Source organism: Sceloporus undulatus, chromosome 2 (assembly GCF_019175285.1).
Source record: "Sceloporus undulatus isolate JIND9_A2432 ecotype Alabama chromosome 2, SceUnd_v1.1, whole genome shotgun sequence".
NCBI classification, from domain to species: Eukaryota; Metazoa; Chordata; class Lepidosauria; order Squamata; family Phrynosomatidae; genus Sceloporus; species Sceloporus undulatus.
This window is the reverse complement of record NC_056523.1, coordinates 178,884,598-178,909,023: the sequence shown is the minus strand read 5'-3', so window position 1 is coordinate 178,909,023 and position 24,426 is coordinate 178,884,598. Positions and strand designations below refer to the sequence as shown.

Genomic DNA, 24,426 nt, shown 5'->3' with positions numbered 1-24,426 from the left:
AGACTGCCATATGAATACCAGGTGCTGTGGGTTATATTTCATAGGAAGAAACTGTAAAAACCACCTCTGAGTATTGCTTGCCTAAGAAAATGCTATGAAATTCACGGGGATCACCATACGTTGACAGGTGAATTGAAGGCACATACATGTACATTTTACTAATCATCAAAAGGGGAAGGGAGATTGCTTGTGCAGTATACTAAACTTTAAGGTGGAAACAACTCCAAGGATTATTGTCAACTGATAGAAGCATACACTCCCAACATGCATAGGGCTTATTCTGTGCCAGCTATCTCCGCAGCAGTGGTCACACAAATGGGACACACCTGTGATCGACATTCACCATGATTATTCATGGCAACAAAAAGTATGCAAGGAACTGATCTACATAAATGCTTCTTATTTACTCAAGTACTTCCAGGAATTGACGCACTCCCGCTGACCCGTTGCATTTTTAAGTGCTTGCCTAAATGGATTTATTTTCAATCCTCTACTATGAAAACTTCGCAGTGCATCTCCTTTACTTGATCTCAGCCACTTGAGAAACAGGAGGAGTGATATCGCTATCTCAGTCAATGGAGTCACTAGGGTTGGCATCACCCAGTGCGGTAACGCATGGTGTCACCTCTCCCCATTGACCTTTTCCCATATCACATCATACAGAATCCTTAGTAATGTTTTTTTTTGTACTAATGTTACTCATACATCATAATCCCTGTATATTGCTGCATGTAATGGCAATAGCTGTGACATAAACAACTAGTACAATTAAAATTATACCTTTGAACTACAATGTCACATGCACAGCCTTAAATGTATATACATGTACATTGTTTCATGTGTTTAAAGTGAAAATACAGTAAGATGTGAAATTCAAAAATAATAAGAGCATGACTGAAAAGCATACATTTATATTTATAGGAGTGTTATTGGGTTTTATGTCCTCCATTTTGAGCCTGGGAAGCATGAATTTACTTTTACAGTATGAGTGGGGCTTCTTTTTTAAGCTTTCATAATGCCTTCCATTTTGAACATGATTAAGAAGCATGAATTTACATGTATAGGAATGTTTTCAACTTTTATTTTATAACGTTTTTCATTTTGAGCATGACTGAGGGGCATGGATTTAGGAGTGTTCTCAGCTTTCATTTTGTAACGTCCTCCATTTTGAGCACGACTAAGAAGCATGAATGTACATTTATAGGAGTGTTTTTCTGCTTTTATTTTGAAGCGTCCTCCATTTTGAGAATGTCTGAGGGGCACGAATTTACATTTACAGGAGTGTTCTTCAGCTTTTGTTTTGTCACATCCTTCATCTTGAACCAGAAGGGCACGAATTTGGGAGTGTTTTTCAACTTTAAACTATATATTAATGTCTAACTGACAATTTGTAAGTCGCTTTGATAGCCTTTTGGCTGAAGCTCCCCTCAGAACCCTCGCTCTGACTGCCACTCAAGCCCCGAAGGACCGCCCCCTTTCCATCCTCCACCGGAAGTCCAACTCACGCGCAGCCATTGGCCGCCGCTCGAGCCAAGGAGCAACGTCCTAGATTGTCCCCGCCCCCTCCTCCTAGTCACGTGACGGCGGCATCAGCTGATCGCTGTTTCCGTTGCCGGCGGCTAGACTAAACTGGGAGAAGAAAGAGAGAGGGGAGCGAGAAGGATGGCCGGTGTGGCTGCAGCGGGGCCCCGCACCAAGACCAAGAAGAAGCACTTCGTCCCCCAGCGGGTGAAGGTGCTGCGGTCCGCCGACCCTCTGCTGGGCGTCTTGGGATGGGGCATCAACCACCAGGTAAGGGATAGCTCCAGTCACACTGGGGAAATAACCCGGTTTGGCACCGCTGTGAAAGCCTTTGACTTCACCTTCCATGGAGATTTCGGGCCTGATTTGCTCCAGGGCCCATTTGTTTGTCCTTTTGGCTGTCCATGGGATCCTCAGCACTCTCCTCCAGCACCACATCTTCCTATCTTCTTTCTTCACTGTCCAGCCCTCACAGCCATACCTGGTAACAGGGAATACAGTGGCTTGTACGATTCTAACTCTTGTGCACAGTACCTAGTCAAGGGTGGCCAGGGTCAGGGCGAGCAGATGTCCTCCTGACCGCAAAGCAGGACAAGGCTTTGCAAAATGGAGGCCCTTCCAGAACAAACCTAGGGCATGACCAAAGAACAGCTCAGAACCCTCATAGATAATGTTTCCTGCTGCTCCGGAGACTAGGACCCAGAGCAATGGATCCAAGCTGCAGGAAAAGAGATTCCGTCTCAACGTTAGGAGGCACTTCCTGACAGAAAGGGCTGTCCGACAGTGGAACAAACTCCTTCCTCGGAGAGCAGTGGAGTCTCCCTCCTTGGAGGTCTTGAAACGGAGGCTGATGGCCATCTGTCACAAGGGGTGCTTTGATTGAGATTTCCTGCATGGCAGAATGGGGTTGGACTGGATGGCCCTTGGGGTCTCTTCCAACTCTATGATGCTGTGATTCTAGTCATGCTCAGAATGGACAACCTTTTAGGATTCCTCCTGGATGGAAGTTTGAAAGGTAGGACGTGTCCTGGAAAAAGAAAGATGTCTGCTCACCATGGCTGGGGACTGAGTCCCCCCTGAAATGATCTGCCAAAACTGGACTACCAGGTCTGCATCTATACAGCAGACCACTTTAACTGTCCATGGCTCAAGGCAATGTGATTCTGGGACTTGTAGCTTTGTGGAGAAGAGTGCAGAGGATACTGTGGATGGCCAAAAAAGACAAGTAAATGGGTCATTGAACAGATCAAGCCTGGAAGCCAAGATGATGAAACTGAGGCTATTGTACTTTGACCACATCATGAGAAGATGATAATGTTAGGAAAGGTGGAGGGCAGCAGGAAGAGAGGAAGGCCACATGCTAAATGGATGGACTCTATTAATGAAGTCACAAGCTTGAATTTGCAAAATGTAAGCAGCAGTAGAGAATAGGGGGTCTTGGAGATGCCTTATTCACAGGGTTGCCATGAGTCAAGTTCGATGCAAAGGCACTTAACAAGAACAAGAGCTATTTATCCTTCTCTGTCAGAGAGCTGTGATGCCACTTGTTGTTGTGTGCCTTCAATTCATTTCTGAATTATGGCAACCCTAAGGGGAACCTATCATGGGGCTTTCTTGGCAAGATTTGTTCAGAAGAGGTTTGCCATTGCCTTCCCCTGGGGCTGAGAGCCCCAAGGTGGGTTTCATGGTCAAGCTGGGAATTGAACCCTGGTCTCTATAATCATAGTCCCACCCTCAAACCACTATGCCATGCTGGCTGTTGGTGCCACCACAAGCTATGAATCCCAGGATTCCATAGGATGGAACCATGGCAGTTGAAATGGTGTCAAACTGTATTAATTTTGCACTGCGGTAGCAGCGCTTGACCTCTTATGTAGCTGAACCTCATCTGAAATGAGATCAGTCACAAGTGCCCTAAATGATCATGCAGTAAGAAATACCAAGAGAGCAGTTGCCATTGAGCCCTCCCAGGAATGATAAAGGCAGCCTGCAGTCTATCCTAGGCACGCATATGTAGGCATCAGTTGCAGTGGACATATGGAGGGCATATCTAAGCAGAAGTGATGCTTGTCAGAATCTTCATATTTAAGGATGACAGGTGAGGAAGGTAATCTCTCCCCACTGCCCAAAGTGCCTTATTGTTTGCTTTCAAGTGGTTTCTGAGTTATGGTGACCTTAAGGCAAACTTATCTCTGTGTTTTCTCGGGCTGAGAGTGTGTGACTTGCCCAAGGACACCCAATGGATTTCCATGGCCGAGTTGGAAATTGAAACCTGATGTCATAATCCAACACTTAAATCACTACAGCACACTGTACCTGCAAAAGCCAAATCTAATAATTATCTGACTGTTCATGTTGAGATCCACGCCTTAAAAAAAATCTTGTATCCCTGGAAGATGTTGAATCCCACACTGCAGGATTCATGGCTAAAAGAAAGGGAAGAAGAAAGTGTGGTTCTTTCTTTATCCTGATTCAGAATTAGTCACAGAATCGACCTCACCCTGCCCATCCCTGCCACCTTTTAGCATAGCATATTCTGTGAAATCCTTCACTGATATTGATCTTATTGTCAAACAAGCTCACCCCCTACTCTTGAACATTTTATGTATGTGCTTTCAAGTCAGCTGTCAAGCTATGGCGACCCCATGAATTTCATAGGGTTTTCTTAGGTAAGGAATATTCTGAGGTGGTTTTGCCATTTCCTTCCTCTGAAATACAGCCTACAGTACCCAGTATTCATTGGCAGTCTCCCATCCAAGTGCTTATCTTGGCTGACCCTGTTTAGCTTTCAAGATCAGATGGATTTGGTCCCTTTAGGGTATTTAGGCCATATTTCCTGTCCCTCCCTTTTTTTCCTGTCCCTGATTCATGGTGGTAGGATGGGATCATCTAGTCAACATAATAGTTTTTTATTTGTCTATTGACTTTATGCAAACATGGAAAAGTTAGTGGTTAACTGTTTGGGAGTTTTTAACTGAAACAGACAATAAACTCCTTTTTGAGAATTTTTTCTTTTTTTCTTATGTTCAGCTTTTTTTCTTTTGTAAACTGTTTTGAACCTATGCTGAGGGTATTATTTGAAAGCTATTTTAAAAGTAAGTAGTAATGACACAAGTAAATTGATATTTTCTTGATGACTTCCCTGATCTTAAATGATATCTTACTGCTTTGAGGATTGGTGCTGGGAAGAGGAATGAAGGAATCACCTGTCAAGTGCTTGCACTGAAATGTCAGTAAGCCAAAACATATCATCAAATATTCCTACCCTTTTTTTTTATAATCATGATCTTATCTTATCCCTTGTTTTCAAATCTATTGAATGAGGATTGCCTAACAGATATTGAGTTTGCTAATCAAAGATCATGAGTAGTGCATTGTAAGGGTATTTCTTTTGGGAGAAGATTTTCCTTCCATATCTATAAGGTCTTTGTAGTCTGCATACCTGCTCTCCTTCTTTCTTATTTATTGCTTATGAATAGGTTTCATAGAGTAGCTATTCAGGAAGGAAGGACAGGTACTCTGTTAATCTCTCTGTTAAGGCTAGAGAAGGAATGCTTCTTTAATCAGAAGGCTGTAACTGCAGGAGGGAGGGATATAGGTGGTAGTGCTTCTGGAACTGCCTATGCTCCATATTAATCTGATACCCAGTTCTGAGATTGAAGGGATCATCTCCAGCAAAGCAGAAAGCCCCTGGAAAAGATGGGAAGGAGTTAGACTTGAGTGTGCAAGGATACTTGCGAAAAAGCATGAGGAATATACTGATGACACCTCACTATTTCTCTGCCACATCTGAATCCAGTGAGAGAGCATGGAGATCCTCTAGCAATGCTTGGATGGCTCAGATATAGGATGGTAAATTAAAGCTAAATTCTGGCATGTTCCTTAAAGCATACTTTCTTGTGCTTTACTCAAACCCCCTATGGAACTGTCCTGTATGTAGGTTCCTCCCTGCAAAATGGAACAAGTATAAAATGAATTTAACTGCTCACTTGCGGTTCAGTAAAAAAAAAAAATCGCCCCTCTCTCTGTCTTTGTTTTCAAACTCCAGCTGATAGCCTTCAAAGTTTCGGAAAGAATCAGTCAATAAATTGCTATTTGTGTTGCTCACACTCCACATCCACATAATGCACAGTAGAAAGGTCTCTACACAAATGGACTTTAAAAACCCTTGTAATCTACATATAAAATTGGTATTATGAAGTGTTAAGGAAAGTTATTAGGAGCTTTTATTTGCCAAAGTATTTCACTCCGAAAAGTTCAGTCAATGAAATTAAAACTGGAGGGTCTTTACTTTTAGTTTTGGAGCTACAAAAATCAAAACAACCCTCAGCATGCTGCAGCTATCCTCCCCAAATACCCTTTTCCCTTTAGAGAAGGTATGAACAACATATGGAGTATAGGTTTACCCAATGTCCCTGCTGTCAATTTTTTTTTTGGGGGGCTGGTGTGGTTGATAAAAACGTACCAGTTTCCCTTTAAATTGGCTGTATACTTCCACACATGTTGTTTACAAACAGAATTCTGTTCCACAGTGTGAACACTTCATTTAAACTGAAAGCAATGTTCTTTTCTGTTGCTATTGCAGCAAATTCAATGGTAGGGGTTGTTGCTTCCCATGGGTTTCATGGAGGAGGGTGTCAATGTAGCTCCCATTTCCCAAATCTCAGATTTAATGAAAGGGGCATGGATTTTTTTTTCCATCAAAGAAAATGGAGAATTGAGTCAACAAATCTCTGTTTATATTCTTGTTGGGGTAAGAAGCAGCTGGTGATCTCTAAATATTTTGCTGTTGTTGTCCCTGCCGAGGATGGCCTGTAGAAGGGGGTGGTCTCAGTTGTGAACAAAACCTTTGGAGCACACCAGTTTCCCAGCTCCTATTCTTGGTGTTTTTGACTTCTGATTTCTCAGTTGTCCATTGCATGTTACAAGATGATCAAGTGAAATGAGCTGTGAGTGTCCTGGTATTTATCCTGATCTTGACATTGCTTGCTGAAGGGTCCCTTTTCATTGGTTCAAAGTAGGGGTAGTGAACATTCAGCTTTCTAGATATTGTTGTAACATAGTTTCCACAGTCTCTTGCCATTCAGACATATTTGCAATGCCATATGGGAGATGAGATCAAAATACCTGGAGAGTCAGAGGTTCCCTACCCAGGTAGTTTCATCTGTGCATTGAAAACTTATTAGGAATACTGTACACTGCTCTTATAAATATGTTAAAGTCTCTGTAATCTATCTTGGTGTGTGCTCTGTGCTCATGAGCCTGGCCTCATTTGGGCTCCAAAAGGAGGTTGCTTTCCCAGCCTCCAGATGGAGCAGACCGAGTGAAGACCTTGAGGCAGAGCATGCATTTCTGTAGAAAAGTAATTTCCTCTCTTTGTGGGATGTGCACACAGGCTTTAAGCAGACAGACTACATTCCATCCTTAAACCTCTCTAAGCTCGACTGACCCCTTTCCTCTGATTCCAGCAGTTTTACGACCCCAGAGTGTGGGGGGAGAATCTGAGACCCATGGAACAGTCACAAAATAATTCATATTCTGGAATGAAGGAGGCAGCTGGTATGTGGGCCTTGTAGCATGTGCTTCTGTGTTGCAAATGTCCTTTTTGCTGCAGGCATCTTCCTTTGGTGTACAAAAGACCAGTTGCTTCCTTCCGCTTTGCCCTACAGCACTTCCAAAAGTGTGACTGCTATGTTTGCATTGGTGCATGAAAATAACGCTTGCTGTGGTTTGTTTTTCCTAAGAAACGGGATAAAATTGAGAAGATGGGACTAAAATTGCCTTGCATGTCTTGGATTCTTTCCTTTGGGCAGAAGGGAAACTTTGGAGTCATATGACTTGGCTAGGATTCCTAATAACTACAGTGGGCCCTTGGTATATGCGGGTGATCCGTTCCGGACCCCCCGTGTATACCAAAATCCGCATATGCTCAAGTCTCATTGTCCCTAATGGCGGCGTGTGTGCACGTGTGCTGCCATTGGGGACAAAAGTCCCTCTCCTCCCTCCCTCCCTCTTTCCTTCCCTACTTACCTCCTTGGTTGCTGCCGCCGCCTCGGCCTCCTCGCCACCGCCTCCGTGAAAAGGCCAGGTGGTGTTGGAAGCCAAGAGGCCTCCAGGCCGCCACCTCTCCTTTCTGCGGCGGCAGTGGCGGTAAGGAGGCCGAAGCTTGTCCTCCAGCTTGGCCTCCAGCATGGCCTCCCGGCCTCCTTGTGGCCACTGCCACTGTGGAAGGCCCAAGTGGCAACCTGGAGGCTTCTTGGCCTCCAACACAACCCGGCCATTCCCGTGTCGGCGGCGGAGGCCGAGGCTGCGAGGAGGCCAGGTGGCAGTGCTGGAGGCCATGAAGGCCTCTGGAGCTACTGCTCTGCCTCCTCGCTGTCGCGGAAGGGCCAGGTGGCGAAGAGGCGAAGCAGTAGCTTCAGAGGCCTCCAGCATGGCCTCACGGCTTCATCGCCACCTCCGCCACCGCAGAAATGGCCCTTCTGTGGCGGTGGCGGCGGCAAGGAGAAAGACAAGGCAGCAGAGGCCGAGGCCAAGCCTTGGCCTCCTCGCCGCCGCCACTGTGGAAGGGCCGAGTGGCGACCTGGAGACCTCTTGGCTTCCAACACCACCCAGCTTTTTTGCGGAGGTGGCGGTGAGGAGGTAGAGCCATAGCGTGGCCTCACTCCTCCTCACTGCTGCCTCAGGAAAGGCCGGCTGGTGATGGAGGCCAAGAGACCTCCAGGCCGCCACCTGGACCTTCTGCGACTGTGGTGACGGCGAGGAGGTAGAGCCGCAGCACGGCCTCCCTACTTTCTTGCCGCTGCTGCCATGGGAAAGGGCAGGTGGTGTTGGAGGCCAAGAAGCCTCCAGGCCGCCACCTGGCTCTTCTGCAGAGGTCGCGAGGAGGCCATGGCTGTGTAAATGCCGGAAGGCCGTGCTGGAGGCCAAGCTTCGGCCTCCTGAGGAGGGAAAGAGGGAGGCAGGGAGGGGAGGGGAGGAGGGAGGAGGGAAGGAGAGGGACTTCTGTCCCCAATGGCAGCATGTGTGCATGCGCGCCTCCATTGGGGACAACCTTTGGGTTTGCCATCCGCGGATGCTCAAATCTGTGGATGGCAAATTTGCGTATAAGAAGGGCTGACTGTACAATGTCTGAGTTGTAACCCGTTAACCCTGTGTGCGTAGTCATCCTCTGTATGGTTAGTTGTTTTTGGTTTAGGTGGCTTCTCTTTAGAGCTTACTTGCAAGTGAAGTTGACTCAGTTAGCCCTGCTCTGATCTTTACTTTGTGGGAGGAATGGTGCCAAAGAAACAGCATTATTAGATATGTGGAAGTTTTATAATGCTTGGCAGTACAGTATATAGTGCTGAAAGAAAATCAACTATCTAAGTTACTCAGATGACTCCATACTACTAGCAGAAAACATCACGGACTTGGAACAATTAATAAGGAAGGTCAAAGAAGAAAGTGCAAAGGCAGGCCTGCTGAACATAAAGAAAAATAATGACCACAGGGAAACTACATAAATTCAACATAGACAAAGAGGAAGTCGCAATATTTAAAGAGTTGCCATAACTTGGATCAAACATTGATCAGAATGGAGACTACAGTCAAGAAATCAGAAGATTAGGAATGGGAAGGGCAACTAGACAAGATCTTAAAGAATAAAGATGTGCTACTGGAACATGAAAGTTAGAATTGTACAATCCATGTTATTACCCATCACCATCTATGGATGCAAGAGTTGGACAGTGAAGAAAGGAGACAAGAAGAAAATAAACTAATTTGAGATGTGGTGCTGGAGAAGAGTGAGGAGGATCCCGTGAACAGCCAAAAAGACAAACAAATGGGCCCTTGAGCAGATTAAGCCAGAAGTCTCCTTGGAAGCCAAGATGATCAAACTGAGGTTGTTATACTTCGGCCACATCATGAGAAGTCAAGTCTCATAAAAATACAATAATGCTGGGAAAGGTAGAGGGAAGTAGAAAGAGAGGAAGACCACATGTCAGATGGATAGACTTAATTGGGGAGGCCACAGGACCTAAGCAGAGCAATGGAGGACATACTTGGATGTGTCTCATTGACAGGGTTGCCATGAGTAAGGGTCAGCTTGAGGACAGCTAACAACAAATATAGTGCTTATTTCCCTCCCTATATAACAAAGCAAGGGGAAGATTTGCTCTTACTATTAGGGAAATGCTGGGAAATATGTACCTTTCCAAATGGACTATACCTCCCATCAGCTCTAGGCAGCTAGCTAGGGATAAGGCTTGATGAGAATTGCAGTGCAACAGTATCTGGAGAGCCAACATGTTCCTGATCCCTGTACTGTATTAGATAGAAGTAGCAGGTTTTATCTTCTGGTTACCTGATTTCAGTACCTTTGTCAAACTGTTGACTCTTGGCCTCTGTTCAGTATCTGCACATGGTGATGTGTGATTTGCCGGAGATGGGCACAAAGTTATAAGAAAGGGGAGGGACCCTCCAGTACTTCAAGCCAGATATTGCCATCCTTAGGAAGAGAGAGCAAGCTACCAGAGCCACTGAAACCCCTAATTAAGAAAGCTACAGAGAGACAAAGAGTATATGGCTGTCATATAAGAAAGTGACAAGAAGGTATCAGAGAAGAGCACTGTGTGCTCACAGCCATCTGTGCTGCTTCCTTTCATGCAGGTTGCTGCTATCAAGTACAATAGAAGATTCTGTCACATTGTCAATGCTGAAAGATTCAGCTTCTAATCCACTCAGCTTTTCTACACAGAAAGGCAGTGGGCACCATCTTGTTATTTCCTTCTGGTCTGGTAAAATATGCCTCTGCTGTGCACAGGATCTATGTCTTTTCCTTCGTTGGCTTGTTTAGGAAAGAATCTAAGTGCCTTCTTCTGTTCCTTCTTGAATGCCCTCTGTTAGACTCCTGGTCCCTTATGCATACAGTGGGCCCTTGGTATCCGCTGAGGTTTGGTTCCAGGATCCCCTATGGATAACAAAATCTGTGGATGCTCAAGTCCTGTTAAACATTTTGGCATAGGAAAATGGTGTCCCTTATGTAAAAATGAAAATCAAGGATTGCTATTTAGAATTTATACTTTAAAAAAAATGTTTTCAAGCCATGGATGCTTGAATCCGTGGATTAAAAAATCCATGGATAAGGAGGGCTGACTGTATAGCAGTTGGCTGCCTCTGTGGGTGTGTGTGAGGATTTTGGGTTCATTTTTATTTGTTTCATTAAAAAGGTTCAGTGTAGCTAAACAACAATGTGACATAACAAAATGATATAAATAATGGGAAATTATTTTAATTATTTTTAAAGCTAGCCAGCTAGAAACAATTTAAAATACAGATTTAAAAAAACAAAGCAGTAGAGAAGATTCAATGCAAGGTCACAAAGTTCTCTAATAGCACCCATTTTAAGTAAAGCTCCAAACTTAGAAGGGCAAGTGGCTTGGCCCATAGAGTATAGTAAAGTCATTGTCAAATCTGATTGCAGATAATGCTAAATTGAGCACAGGTCACAATGAATCTTGTTGCTTTTCAGAGTTTTTAGTTGCACGTATCTGGCATGTTTTGTGATCTAAAAATGACAAATATTAGCTCAAACCATGAGACGTAACATTTTCCTGTAACTCTGAATCACTCAGTTAGAGCCATGATGCCTGGGCCTCTGCCAGGATTTGATAGCATGAAAAACAGTATTTAAAGACCAACGAGAACTGTTATTATAGGCTGGGGTGGGCAACCTCTGGCCCTCCAGATGTTATTAGACTACATTTTCCATCAGCCCTTACTACATTGACTGCTTTGGTTTAGGAAGAAAAGTGGACAATTATGGCAACCCTAGGCAGATGCGATTTGCACTCTAGCAACCTCCAGCAGGTTCTCCCTCCTAAATAATTTTCAGTACAACACAGGCTGGCTCCCTCTGGGCCAGTGTTGAATGTCAGCAGGATATCTTGCCATGACCGGGTTGTCCAACGCTTGATACTCCCTTGTAGGCTTGTTCTCTTGTCCACACTTCTTTCCTCTCCCTGTCTCCCTTTGTTTTTTGACAGTCCCAGCAAGCAGCACTCCAAAGATTTTGTGGGCTCCTCTCAGGCCAAGACTTTGCAGGCCTGTATGTTCCACATGGGGATGCTTCAGAATTGGTTTTTAAACTGATCTAGGCTTTGTACAGACTGGCCTGAAAGGCCAGCCTGGGGGCAGAGTCAGGGCATAGCATCCGGATGATGCATGCCTGACTCCACCTCCCCAGGGCGCCCTGATGACATGTGCCGCTTTTGATGGCGCACGGCATCATGGCGCGCCTCTAGTGCTGTTTCTAGATGATGCAGCGCCGAAAGAGTGTCATATAGCTGCGCCACGTAGCTGTGGAGCCCTTTCAAGGGCACAAAAATTAGATGCTTTTTGCGGCTCCTTCTTGTTCCCTTGAAAGGCTGGATCCCAATCCGGCTGAAGAAGGGGCAGCTAGAGGCCACCCCTTCAAGGCTGTTTGTACAGCCCCCTAATTTGCACTTCCGGGGCCAATTGTGGGTCAGAAAAGTTATCATTTGGATTCTGCAGTTCTCCAAATCTTACAGAACAGTTCTTGGTTGTTGTTATTATTATTTAAAAAAAACCTTTTAAAAGAATGTTGCATACAAAAGTGTTTATTTTAGAAAAAGTTATGTATGGAAATTGATACTTATTTTGTACAATTTTTAAAAAACGAGCAGATTAAGAAATGGGATGAGTGTTATGGTTGAAGATATGCAAAAGTGACAGGGAGTGGGCTTGACTGATTTTTTAAATCTTTTGTTCCATGTGGTATCAATAACGGTTCCTATTTTTGGTATCTGTCTTAGTGCTGAGCCTAATTAGGTAGGTCATATCTGAACTGGAAAGGGGCTTTGTTCTTCTCAGAGAACATTTTAAAGACACTGCATAGTGTTGCTTGACGCTGCATAGGCCAGATCCGCCATGTTGCTTGGGTTGAATGTAAACTGTATGTTTGCAGATATGTTGGACTAAAGCTCATGGACTACTATTCCCATCCTCTATGAGGATGATGAGAATTTTGGAGCAGCAGATGTGTAGAGAGCCTTCTTGTGGGAAGCTGGTTCAATTTATGCAAGGTCCTTACACTGCATTCAGCATTAGTCAGTGTAGAATATTTACCATTTTCCACCCCCATGCTCAGGATTGGACTACTATAAACAGCCCTGTGTGCATGGTGTGATTCTGGGGGGACATTTAGCCATATCTGTTTTGTTTAATGATGCTGTTAATCTATCTAGTTCTTTCATTTCCAGTATTTCATTTCGCCAATCTTCTATGCGAGGAGTAAAAGGTAATTTCCAATTCTTTGCTACTATCATTCTAGCCACAGATATTAAATATAATACTATTTTCCAAAATTTCCTTTCTTCATCAAGGCCTAGTAGTGAGGTCATGTTTAGAAGATATAATTCTGGCAACAAATCAAAATCAATTTTTAACATCAACTTAATTTCCAGATGAATCTTTCCCCAAAAAAGACTTTATAAATGGGCAATGCCACCACATATGCAAGTATGTACCCACTTCCTTTTGACATCTCCAACACCAGTTATCCTATAGTTTATATATTCTGTCTAATGAATATGGTGGTGTGAGATACCATCTATTTACAACTTTAAAATAGTTTTCTTTTAATGATTGTGCTACAGTAAATTTCTTTGTTTTTAATCTTGCATTTTCCCATTTTCCCAAATCTAAGTTGTAGCCCAGCTCCTGTGCCCATTTCATCATGAAATCCTTAATTTCCACTTCTTCTAAAGATCTTTTCAGTAAGATATTATAGATTTAGCTTAATAACTTTTCCCCTTCATCGTTTATTAAGATAGTGTCCAATTCAATATTTTCTTTCTCAAAACCAAATAAATTCACATCTTTTATGAATCTTTCTTTAATCTGAATATAGTTCAACCAATTTATGTGAGAACTTGTTCTAATTTCAATTTCATTTTTTGTTCTTAAATTGATATTTCCTTCATTATCATAGGTCAGTATATCTCTATATGTAAACCACTTCTGACCTTTCTCCCATTGGCCTAAAAGGCCTCTTGTGGGGAGACCCAAAAGGGAAGCCCAATACAAAACATTTGTTTTACAATTAATCAGTTATTAATTAATGTTTTTCTTAATAAGTGATCATTAACGACTTTATCCCTTTTATGGCCATCGTACCAGACATATGCATGCCAACTGTACTGAATGTTATATCGTTCTAATAATATAGAATTTGATTTACTTATTTTACACCAATCTTCCATACATACAATACAGTACAGGCTGCCCTATAATATAATAAAATATCTGGTACCGCCATGCCACCCCTTTTAATTGTATCTTTCATAGTTGTCCACTTAATTCTTGTCCTTTTCCCATCCCAAATGAATTCCCTTAATTCTTTATACCATTGCATAATTATTTTCTGGTTCTGGATTACTGGAAGGTTTAAAAAAAGAAATAAGAGTTTCGGAAGGATACACATTTTAATTGTTGCACTCTTCCCCAATAAGGAAAGCTTTAAACCCTTCCATTTTTAAAATTCATTTTGAATTGTTTTCCACATTAACGTTTAAATCAAAAAGATCCGAAGTATTATTTGATAACCAGATGCCCAAATATTCAATTTTATCCTTAATTTTGCAACCCAATTTTTCTTCTGTTAAATTTCTTTCTTTTTTGTTAATATTCTTTGTTAATAACCAAGTTTTATTTTTATTCACTTTAAAACCCTCTAGTTTTCCAAAGGTTTCCAATTTTTGCTTCAATGTTTCCATACTTTTTAGGGGATTGTCTAGTACTGTATTAAAACTATATCGTCCGCAAAAGCTTTTAGCTTTATCTCCCTATTTTTAACTCTTATGCCTCTAATTTCTGCATTTTCTCTTACAGAGCTTAAAAGGACTTCCAGAACAGAAATAAATAACAGGGAGGACAAGGGACAGCCCTGTCTTGTCCCCTTATCTATAAGGAACTCTGATGTCTTTTCTCCATTTATTGAAATATAAGCTTTTTGACATTTGCAGATGTTTTTTATATTTCCTAAGAAATTGTCCCCAAAGCCCATTTGTTTAAGCGTTTCAAACAGAAAGGGCCATTTTACATTGTCAAACACCTTTTCGGCGTTGATAAAAATCAAAAGTAATTTTTTTCTTTATTTGTTTTATAATATTCCAAAGTATTTATTATTGTTCTCAAACTGAATCTTATTTGTCTACTTGGTGTAAATCCATTCTGATCTTCATGAATTATGGTTTTTAATATATTTTTTAACCTGTTTGCCAGAATCATTGCAAATATCTTGTAATCGAAATTTAGTAACGATATGGGTCTATAATTAGACACCTCTTTCATATCTTTACCCTCTTTAGGAATAAGAATAATTTCACTATAGGACCATAAATCAGGCATACCTTCTGTTGGGATTTTATTTAATAACTCTTGTAAATGATCTATCAATTCCATCTTGAATATTTTATAAAATACTGCTGTATATCTGTCTATGCCTGGCGCTTTGTTTTCTTTTAAACCCTGAATTGCTAATAAAATTTCGTTTTGTAATAGGTACTTCCAAAAGTTCTTTTTGTTCCTTATTCAAATTTACAAATTCTGTTATATTTGAACCATAAATATCTAAGTTTTTAAAATCTTTGAATAATTTTGAATATTCTTGAAAGAAGAGGTTTATTATCTCCTTTTGTTTTGTAATTTTGTTCCCATTGTCAATCAACTCTGTAACACCATTGAATTTTTAACAGCAAGTTTCTGGCCTTAATGCTTGGGAAAATATAGAATCATAGAATTGTAGAGTTGGAAGAGACCACAAGGGCCATCCAGTCCAGTCCCCTGCCATGCAGGAACTCTCAGTCAAAGCATCCCCGACAGATGGCCATCAAACCTCTGTTTAAAGACCTCCAGGGAAGGTCTTGAAAGTGTGCAGGTAAAGTATGTGGAAACCCCAGAAGTCAGTGAGATAGATAGCTGAAGATGTCTTCTTTACACTATGTGCCGGACTTCTGGGGCACATCCACACTGCAGGAACAATCCAGTTTGACACCATTTTAACTTCCATGGCTCAATGCTATGTAGTTCTGTGAATTGCAGTTTTGTGAGATACTTAGCCCTTTCTGCCAGAAAACTCTGGTGCCACAACAGATAATTCCCATAATTCCATAGCATTGAGGCATGACAGTTAAAGTGGTGTGAAACTGCATTACTTTTGCAGTGTGGGTACTGCCAGTGTTACTATAGAACCTTGCCCTTCTCTCTGACTGCCAACATCAGAATGCTGGTTTCTTTTTTAATAGTGAGTATTTCACTGTTTAAATTATGAAGAATAATAGAAAAAGAGCAAGTTTGCTTAATCTGCAGAATTTATATATGTTGCACAATTCAGCTTCCCTTGGTATTTTTGATGTAGTATGCCCCATGTGTGAAAACACTGAGGACAAATTTAGCTTCTGAGCATCCTGGTAATGACTGAGAGCAGGGTTTTAACATTTTGGGGGATACTAAATACAGAAGGGATGTTCAATATGTGCTATTGTTCTGCATTATAGTTGAGGAGCAGACAAAGGTTTCCGCTCCCCAGTAGGAAAAGAAAAGGTTAGGGATTAGTACTACTGGAGGGGGGCTCCATAGCTTTTCAGCAGATTCTCAAAAGGTTCTGTGGACACCCCCCCTCAAAAAAACAACAACCGCTTAATAACCACTGGTTGATAATAAGTTTTGTTGACACAAAAATTCCGTAGCAATGTTGGGAGTAAACAGAAATAAGCAAAAATATTTCTATAAGTAACTGAAAATTGTTATGAAGACTCTGCATCCCCTGGACTACTTCTACTTCCAAGTGGTGGTATATGCACCACCAGTTGACAACCACTGATCTCCTAGAGATATTCTCAAATGTAGTTGTGTTGTGCTTGTCTGATTAACATTTCTTGGGAGGAAAAACATTAAACCCACATCAGGACAGTCATCAAGTGCAAGTAATTATATTACAAGAGTGCTGCTTGTGCACAAGTATGTTTCTTTTCTTTTAATAAATACAAATGTGAACTCAGTGACTGTTAGAATACCTTAAATATTGATTTAATCTGGTGACAGCCACTCCTGCTTTGTGTTCTGGAGAAAAGGCTACAGCAGCAGTACTTTGGGATGTGCTGAGGGGAGCAAAACAGTCTAGGCATTTTGAAGTTCATAGTATATTTGTGCTGTGCCATTTTCTAGGTCTCCACACTTCCGTAGCTGATGAATTATCGATTCTCCTCTGTCAGCACTTGCAGGCAAGCCATCCCAAATGGACAAATGGCCTTGTCATTTTCATTCTTCTCTGTGTAATTGTATCAGTATGAATAGTATGTGGGTCACTTTTGGCAACCAGGCTACTGATATTGTCCATGTTTCCCGGCTTTTCAGTTGAAGAATATTTGAAAGCGATAGCAATAGCATTTACATTTCTATACTGCTTACTAGTGAATTAAGCACTCTCTAAGCGGTTTACAATGTGTAAGCCAATTGCTCCCAGTAAACTGGGTACTCATTTTAACCAATCCATGAAAGGATGAAGGCTGAGTCAACCTTGGAGCCCTGGGATCACAATGTTGTGGCAGTAGTACCTGCATTTAACCACAGCACCACCAGGGCTCCTTTCCAAAGAATGAAGCTGTCTGAGGTAATACTCCTTCCCCATGGGGAAGCAATAGCCATATTTCAGTTTGGGCTTTTATTTACTCAATCAAGATTCAGAGGAGATTAGTTCATAGCCATTACTTCTGAATTGGTATCCTTATATGAGTCCCATTTAATGAAAAATGGTGCTGACAGGCTGTTGCTGACACAGTCCCTGTAATAATGATTGGTCACTTCAGACCACTGTATGCTGATACAGGCATGAGTTTCCAGAGAATGGTCTTAGTTTTGAGAGCTTATAGAATCACTGGAAGAAACTGCAAGGGCCATTTAGTCCAACCTCCTGCCATGCAGGCATATATAACTACAGCATTCCTGAGAGGTGACAACCATCATAGCTCAGAATGCTGTCCTAAACAGCAGCTAGTTAGATGCCTCGGGGAAGTTGCTGGTAGAGCACCAAGAAAAATCAATCCCAGTGATGAAAATGGATGAAAGGTTTTTCTAGTACTTTCTCCAGTTTCAGTACTTCATTTAGATAGGCTAGAGTGAGGAAATCAGTTCAGATAGCAGATGTCACCCCAGATAGACAGAGGTGATAGCCCCTAGTTCTTCTTGGACTCAACAGCTAATCCATTCTGCCATACCACTTGTCCTGAGCCTACTAAAGTAGCCTGAAGCCCCTGGTCTACTGGAAACTGCTTCCCATTATCACTGGAAACTGCTTCCCATTATCACTGTTGAGGGAAATTGAACTCCCAGTCCAGCCAGCAGATTGCTTTATGTGGCAGCAAAGGGGTGGTCTACCTGCCTAAGAAAGCAGGCCTAAATACCCCAAAGGTATCAGATCCCAGTAGAATTTGGAAGCTAAGTAGGCTCTGGTTATACTTTGATGGGAGACACAAACATATATCAGGTACTGTAGGCTGTATTTCAAAGGAATGAACCTGGCAAACTCTTGAATCTTCCTCGCTTAAGAAACCTCAGTGAAATTCAAAGGGGTGCAGTCAGTTGACATAAAGGTTGCACACATGCAGATACACACAGAGGGGATACCATCCTCTCTGGGACAAGCAGCAGAATCTTTTGAGGCATCCCTACTAGGCATTTTCTCTGAGCTTGAAGTACAGTGCCATTTTTAGCTATTGCTCCTGGTAATCACTGGCAGGCCTAGCTTCCATCTATGCTAATGGCTGTTGAAATAATCTGTGGGAACTAATTCTTTTGGTCAGTTATCTGTTTTTGAAGAAATATTTCTTTTGCTTGTCTTGAATGTCCATTTTTAATTTCTTCCTCATATGAGCCCTGCTCCTTAATGTGCTAGTTTTCTGCAAGGAATAATAATTAAAAAAGATGAAGGAGCATTTAAATATTTATCTCTCACCTGCTGTCCAAAGTGGTAGAGACCAAACACAGGGTCTACAATTTCAGTGAGAGCTAGACAGAGAACTGGATCCAGATCAAGTTAATTCCTCCTAAAATAGATGGGATAAGTTTGTCAGGACTGGTCCATTGATTTCGCTAGGAGCCAAGTCTTGGTCCAGGTCAGAGTTCTTATCATGGTAAAAGAGCCCTGGTAACACAGTGGTTAAGTGCCAGTACTGCAGCATCTCACAGCCACAAGGTTGTGAGTTCAATCCTGCAGGGCTCCAGGGTTGACTCAGCTTTGCATCTTTCCAAAGGTCGCTAAAATGAGTACCCGGATTGTTGGGGGCAATTAGCTTACACACTGTAAATCACTTAGGGAGTATTTAAATGCACTGATAAGCAGTACAGAAATGTTATTGCTATTGCTAAAAGACAATAGCATTGTTCTCTTCTAGCCATTCATAGTCTGGACTGGAAGTGATGCTCACATTTGTCCTGCCCTGTTTCATCTTTTTCTCTCCTCCCCCAGTTACTGCCCTTCACTAATTCTGAAGTCTTTCTTTGAAAGGAAGGTACTTTCTGGTCACAAGCAGAAATTTTACTTTGATAGAACTGATGAGAGCCTCAGAATGGTTTAGCCAAGGTTAAAACCCTCAACAGAATCAGATGTATGGCTGCTCTCTTTGAAAGTAGTTTGTTTTTTTTCTTTTCCTGGGAGCTTTTAAGATTCTGGGTTTGATCTTTTTCAATTGTCACTGCCTCAAGTCCACTGTCTCGCCTGGTGATTCCCCGCTATGTGCCTGTAGCAGAGCCTTTCAAAGGCTAGTCCTGTCTGAACCACTGTGCTTGGTCAGATTGATGTTGGTCATAAATCAAGTGTTCTGCAGGGCTATTCTTATGTGTGTGCGTGTGTCCGCGCGCACACACACACACAGACTTTGAATGCCTGGTGCAGCTGGTAAACTGAGCATAAAATGACATTCAAGAATTGAGTATTTACTTATTTATTTATTTCATTTATATACCTCCTTTTTTCTCGAATGGACCCAAGGCAGTTCACAGATTTAAAAAGCATTACAGTAAAATTTAAATCAGTTAAAACCATCTAAAAACAATATAAAATTACATAATAATAATAATAATAATAATAATACTTATTTATTTATACCCCGCTCTTCAGCCAAGGCAATTTAAATGCTTGCTTAAATAAAAACGTCTTTGCCTGCAGTCAAAAAGCAAGCAGGGAGGGGGCCAGCCTAGCCTCCTGTGGAAGGGCGTTGCAGAGGGTGGGAGCAGCCACCGAGAAGCCTCTCTCTCGTGTCCTCACCAAAGGAGTCTGGGATGGTGGTGGGACCGAGAGAAAGCCTTTCATGATGATCTTAATGTTCTGGCAGGTTCATATGGGGAAATACGGTTCTTCAAATAATTAGGATCTAAGCCATATAGGGCAGGAGGAGACGTGGTGGCAGCAGGCCAGAGGAGGTCTGGCCACTTGGAGGAGGAGGAGGAGGAGGAGGAGGAGGAGGGGTGAGTCCCAACTTGGCGACCCCCACTGAAAGGGTCGATTGACCCCCAGGTTGGGAACCCCTGATATAAGGATTTATAGCTAATAACTAGCACTTTGAATTGCGCTCGGAAACAAACTGTAGCCACTCAAGCTGTGTATGTGTATTATTTTTTCTGGTCTGATCTCCTTCTGATGTACTCCTGAGAAATTAATGACGTAGCTTCATTGTTTCTCCTGATCTCATGAATCACCTGAGGCTCAAGCTGGAGTATACCATATATACTCAACTATAAGTCGACTTAATGTATAAATCAAGGGCAGTTTTGGGGCCAAAATCAACCCGTGGATAAGTCAAGGGTAAAACTTGGAGGCTCCTTCAGTGTGTGTATATATATGTGTGCACATCAAGACTCTAATCCAGGCTTTTTGCTTCAGCGTTTCAATTTTGCTTTCACCCTTCACTCCCAGACAGAAGCTGCCAGTGTGGGAGGGAGAGGGATCCTGTTTGTTTGTTTAAGAGCAATCAATCACCTGGGACTCTTTCTGCTTGGCTCAAGAGAAAAAGAAATTCCCCACCACATGGGGAAATCTGAAAGAGCTGCTATCACATTACCATACTGAGCCATAAATAAGTCCACCTGGGAATTTGGGGTCAATTTTTGGCCATACATTTTTAGACTTACAGACGAGTGAGCTGCAGCACTAGCCTGTCTTAGACTGGAGTTCTGTACTAATCAATAGAGCAGAGATAGGTAACTGTTGGGAGCTCTGGGTTTTATTTGATGGGGTCATGTTGCCATGCTTTGGTCCAGGAGAGCCCATTTTTCTCACAGGAAATGTTAGAAATGACCGGGATCAATAAAATGGACAAGGAGCCCCCACAGTGTGGTGAAATTGGCCCTTCAAGTTCCCTGGAAGACATGTGGTGGGGTGAAACCTTTTTGGATTTTCTTTGAATTTGGGGAGTGGCTACTGTGGGATCCAGGGAGCCTGGGCCATGGGCTGTCCTTTCCCCACTCCTGTAAAAGATAACAGATTTTCTTGTTACTTCCTTGCTCAGGGTATCACTGGTAGACTTAAAATGTTAGAACTGACAGGTGACACTATAGTGGGCAAGCAAACTCTTTTTTTCCTTTTGTTTTCCCACTTCAGATCAATGAACTGAGCCAAGTTCCTCAGCCAGTAATGCTGCTTCCTGATGACTTCAAAGCCAATTCCAAAATAAAGGTGAACAACCATCTGTTCAACAGGTGAGTCCCTTCTGGGAGGTATAAGAACTAAAGTGTCTGATCTTTCTCAGCAGAACTTTGCCCTGGCAGTTATAAAGAATCTGTGCCACCCTTGAGCATTACTTAGCTCTATGAACTCCCTCCTCTCTGATGACCAACTTTTGATAACAGTCCTGACTTAAATGTCATGCTGTTTCCCATTCCTGCTGGCTATATTGGGGAAATGAGTACTTTCTCTCCTGTGAACAAATGGCTGCATTCTGAAATGGACATACATATTACAACTGTCTTTTTAAAGTCAATCCAGTCCTGCCATTAGGCAAAGTAAGGTGGCCATTTCAGGCAGCAGATTCTGGGGAAGAGTAGTATTGTGTTGGAGGATAGAACTATGTGGACCTCCTGCTTGTCGTTCGGTTCTTTAAGCTGCCTTTCTACTTTCAGGCCATATAGCCGCGCCACGTAGCTATGGCGCCCTTTCAAGGGCACAAAAATGAGAGCTTTATGCGGCTCCATCTTGCTCCCTTGAAAGGCTGGATCCCAATCCGGCTGAAGAAGGGGTGGCTAGAGGCCACCCTTTCAGGGCTGTTTGTGCAACCCCCTAATTTGCACTTCCGGGGCCAATTGTGGGTCAGAAAAGTTATCATTTGGATTCTACAGTTCTCTCAGTATTTGAACATGGTGGCTCCACCTTGGTCCTTTGCCTCCAGCAGCAAAATATTTTGTTCTGCCCTGCCTATATGATATTTAATAACATAAAGCATTACATATGTTCTCATACACATCTTGTTCAACCTGTTTGGACAACTGGACAGTCTATTTCAGAATTTGGAGATGCTACTTTTGGGGACTACTCAGAATCCCCCAACCAGGTCAGCTGCCTGTGATGCTCTCTGAGGGATTCTAGGATTTGTAGTCTTAACAGATCATTTCCCCAAGCTTTTCATTTGCTTCCAGGCATTTTGGCTATTTGTTTTGTATTTTGGTGAAATTCCATTACAGACTGGGCCGGGGTGTTCTGTGTATTTAAATAGGTCATATGTATTTAATCTCATTTTGATCATTTTTAGTGGCACTTTCCTTGGTCCATTGCCCTTAAGTGCAATACAGAAGCAGGGGGAAGAAATATATGTGGGTGGTATGATGTAGTACAGGATAAATGCATGTGATCCTTGAAAAGTCAATTATCGGATGGTACCAAGAGTTTTCTTTTAAAAATATTTAAAATGGTTATTTCCAGTCTGTTCATCCTAAAGACATTTATGAACATACAGTAATTTAATTTGAGGCATAGTTTGCCCATTTGGGGGAAATTATGTGAGATGGCACCACTTCAAAAAGGTCAGGGACTGTTTCTTCAAATAATGGTATTTAAGAATCTGATAATACATGAAATAGTATGCTTCTCTCTCTCACTCTTCCCATCTCTCTGAAATATACTGCTCAGTGCTAAAGCAAGATTTATCTTCCTGTCTTATAATAACCATTGACATAATGATGGAGGATTACACCATGTGGTAGAGAAGGCTAATGGTTGAGGATTATGGGGCATGGACCACAGATTACTGAGATAATGCCCAGATTGGTTTAGTGCTATTACTTGATAAAGCCTTGCTCACTTGTCAGGAAAGCTCACCCCTCTGTTAAGGGAAACAGAAGGGGCTTTGAACTTATAAGAATGACTTACAATAGGGGTACTTCCAATGCTCCCTCCACAGTAGGAGAAGACAAAGCTTGGAATACCTATGTGGCAGAACTGTAAAGTGGGGAGAAATTAATACTTTTATACTTCAGTATATTCAAAGACGCAGACTCTGATTATTGCAAGTTCGGCAAATCGACAGTTTGAGGCCCAGATGCCCCAAGATGAAGTGAGCTCCTGCCACTAGTCCCAGCTTCTGCCAACATAGCAGTTTGAAAGCATGGAAAAATTGCAAGTGGATAAATAGGTAACACTTTGGTGGGAAGGTAACAGTATTCTGTGCAGTCATGCTGGTTCCATAATCACAGAGCTGTCTTTGACAACACTGGCTCTTTGGCATAGTAATGGAGATGAGCGCTACTCCCTACAGTTGGTCACGACTAGACAATCTTGTTAAGGGAAGACCTTTGCCTTTTACATTTAAAGAAACAAAATCCTCTCTGCAAATAGAAAGCAGTGTAGCAGAGGCTGAGCTGTAACTTTTACTACTATGCCATACTTGGGGCTTTCTTTTTGTTGCTTATTGTTTTTTTAGAGGAAGGTTTCTTTTTTACTTATCATTCACAAGTATATACTATTTTTCTGGCTATGAAATGGTACCATCTATTCTTTTATCTTATTTCAGCCATATCTTTGAACCAGGCTTTAGTGTTGTGGTAACTGTATGTATTGTTCCGCTTCTACAGGGAAAACCTGCCTGGCCATTTCAAATTCAAAGAGTACTGCCCACAGGTCTTCCGCAACCTTCGTGAACGCTTCAACATTGATGACCAGGATTATCAGGTGAGTAAACTTTGTCTGGAGCCCGCATGGTGTAGTGGTTGGAACACTGGACTGCTGTTCTGGAAACCAGGGTTCGTTTCTCAGCTCAGCCACTGAATGACCTTGGGCAAGTCACTCTCAACCTCAGGATATGGCAATGGCAAACTTCCTCTGAACAAATCTTGCCAAGAAAACCCCATGATAGGGTTGCATTAGAGTCACCGTAAGTTGAATGAAGGCACACAACACAGACAAGCTTCTTCTAAATACCCTAAAATTAAGCAGGGTCAGCTAAACTAAGCAGGTTCACGCTGTTTAGTCCTTAGATGCATGAACACCAATGAATAGCAGGTGGTGTAGGGTACATTTCAGAGGAAGGAAATGGCAAAACCACCTCTAAATATTCCTTGCCTAAGAAAACCCTCTGAAATTAATGGGGTCACCATAAGCTGACAGGCAACTTTGAAGGCACACACACACACACACACACACACACACACACACAAAACCTGCTTCTCTCCTTTCAGATGAGCCTGTACCAAATTTTAGATGCCTAATAGGTATAGCTATGAACAGTCCTCTCTCCATGCTTGCAGTCTTCAGACTTACGTCCCTTGCTTATGCGTGAGGGACAGAGGGAGAATGAATGAGGTGCGCACCAATAGGGCTTGAATATAGATGAAACTCCGGTTTTTTGGGGGGGTCCC

The 24,426-nt window shown here is 42.3% G+C and overlaps 1 protein-coding gene across 2 annotated transcripts in view; it reads left to right on the top strand.

The window, feature by feature from the left end:
• The first annotated feature begins 1,594 nt into the window (after nt 1-1,594).
• The window catches only part of PIP4K2C (phosphatidylinositol-5-phosphate 4-kinase type 2 gamma), a 52,490-nt gene continuing 29,658 nt past the window's right edge, over nt 1,595-24,426 (top strand). The window contains exons 1-3 of one of the 2 annotated variants that reach the window (XM_042452461.1): nt 1,595-1,791; nt 21,182-21,279; nt 23,644-23,740. In XM_042452461.1, the coding sequence (XP_042308395.1) occupies nt 1,663-1,791; nt 21,182-21,279; nt 23,644-23,740 (324 nt within the window). In that variant the 5' untranslated portion in view covers nt 1,595-1,662. Of the gene's footprint in view, nt 1,792-16,767; nt 16,809-21,181; nt 21,280-23,643; nt 23,741-24,426 lie in introns of those variants that run through there. The other variant, XM_042452462.1, reaches the window with a different exon arrangement.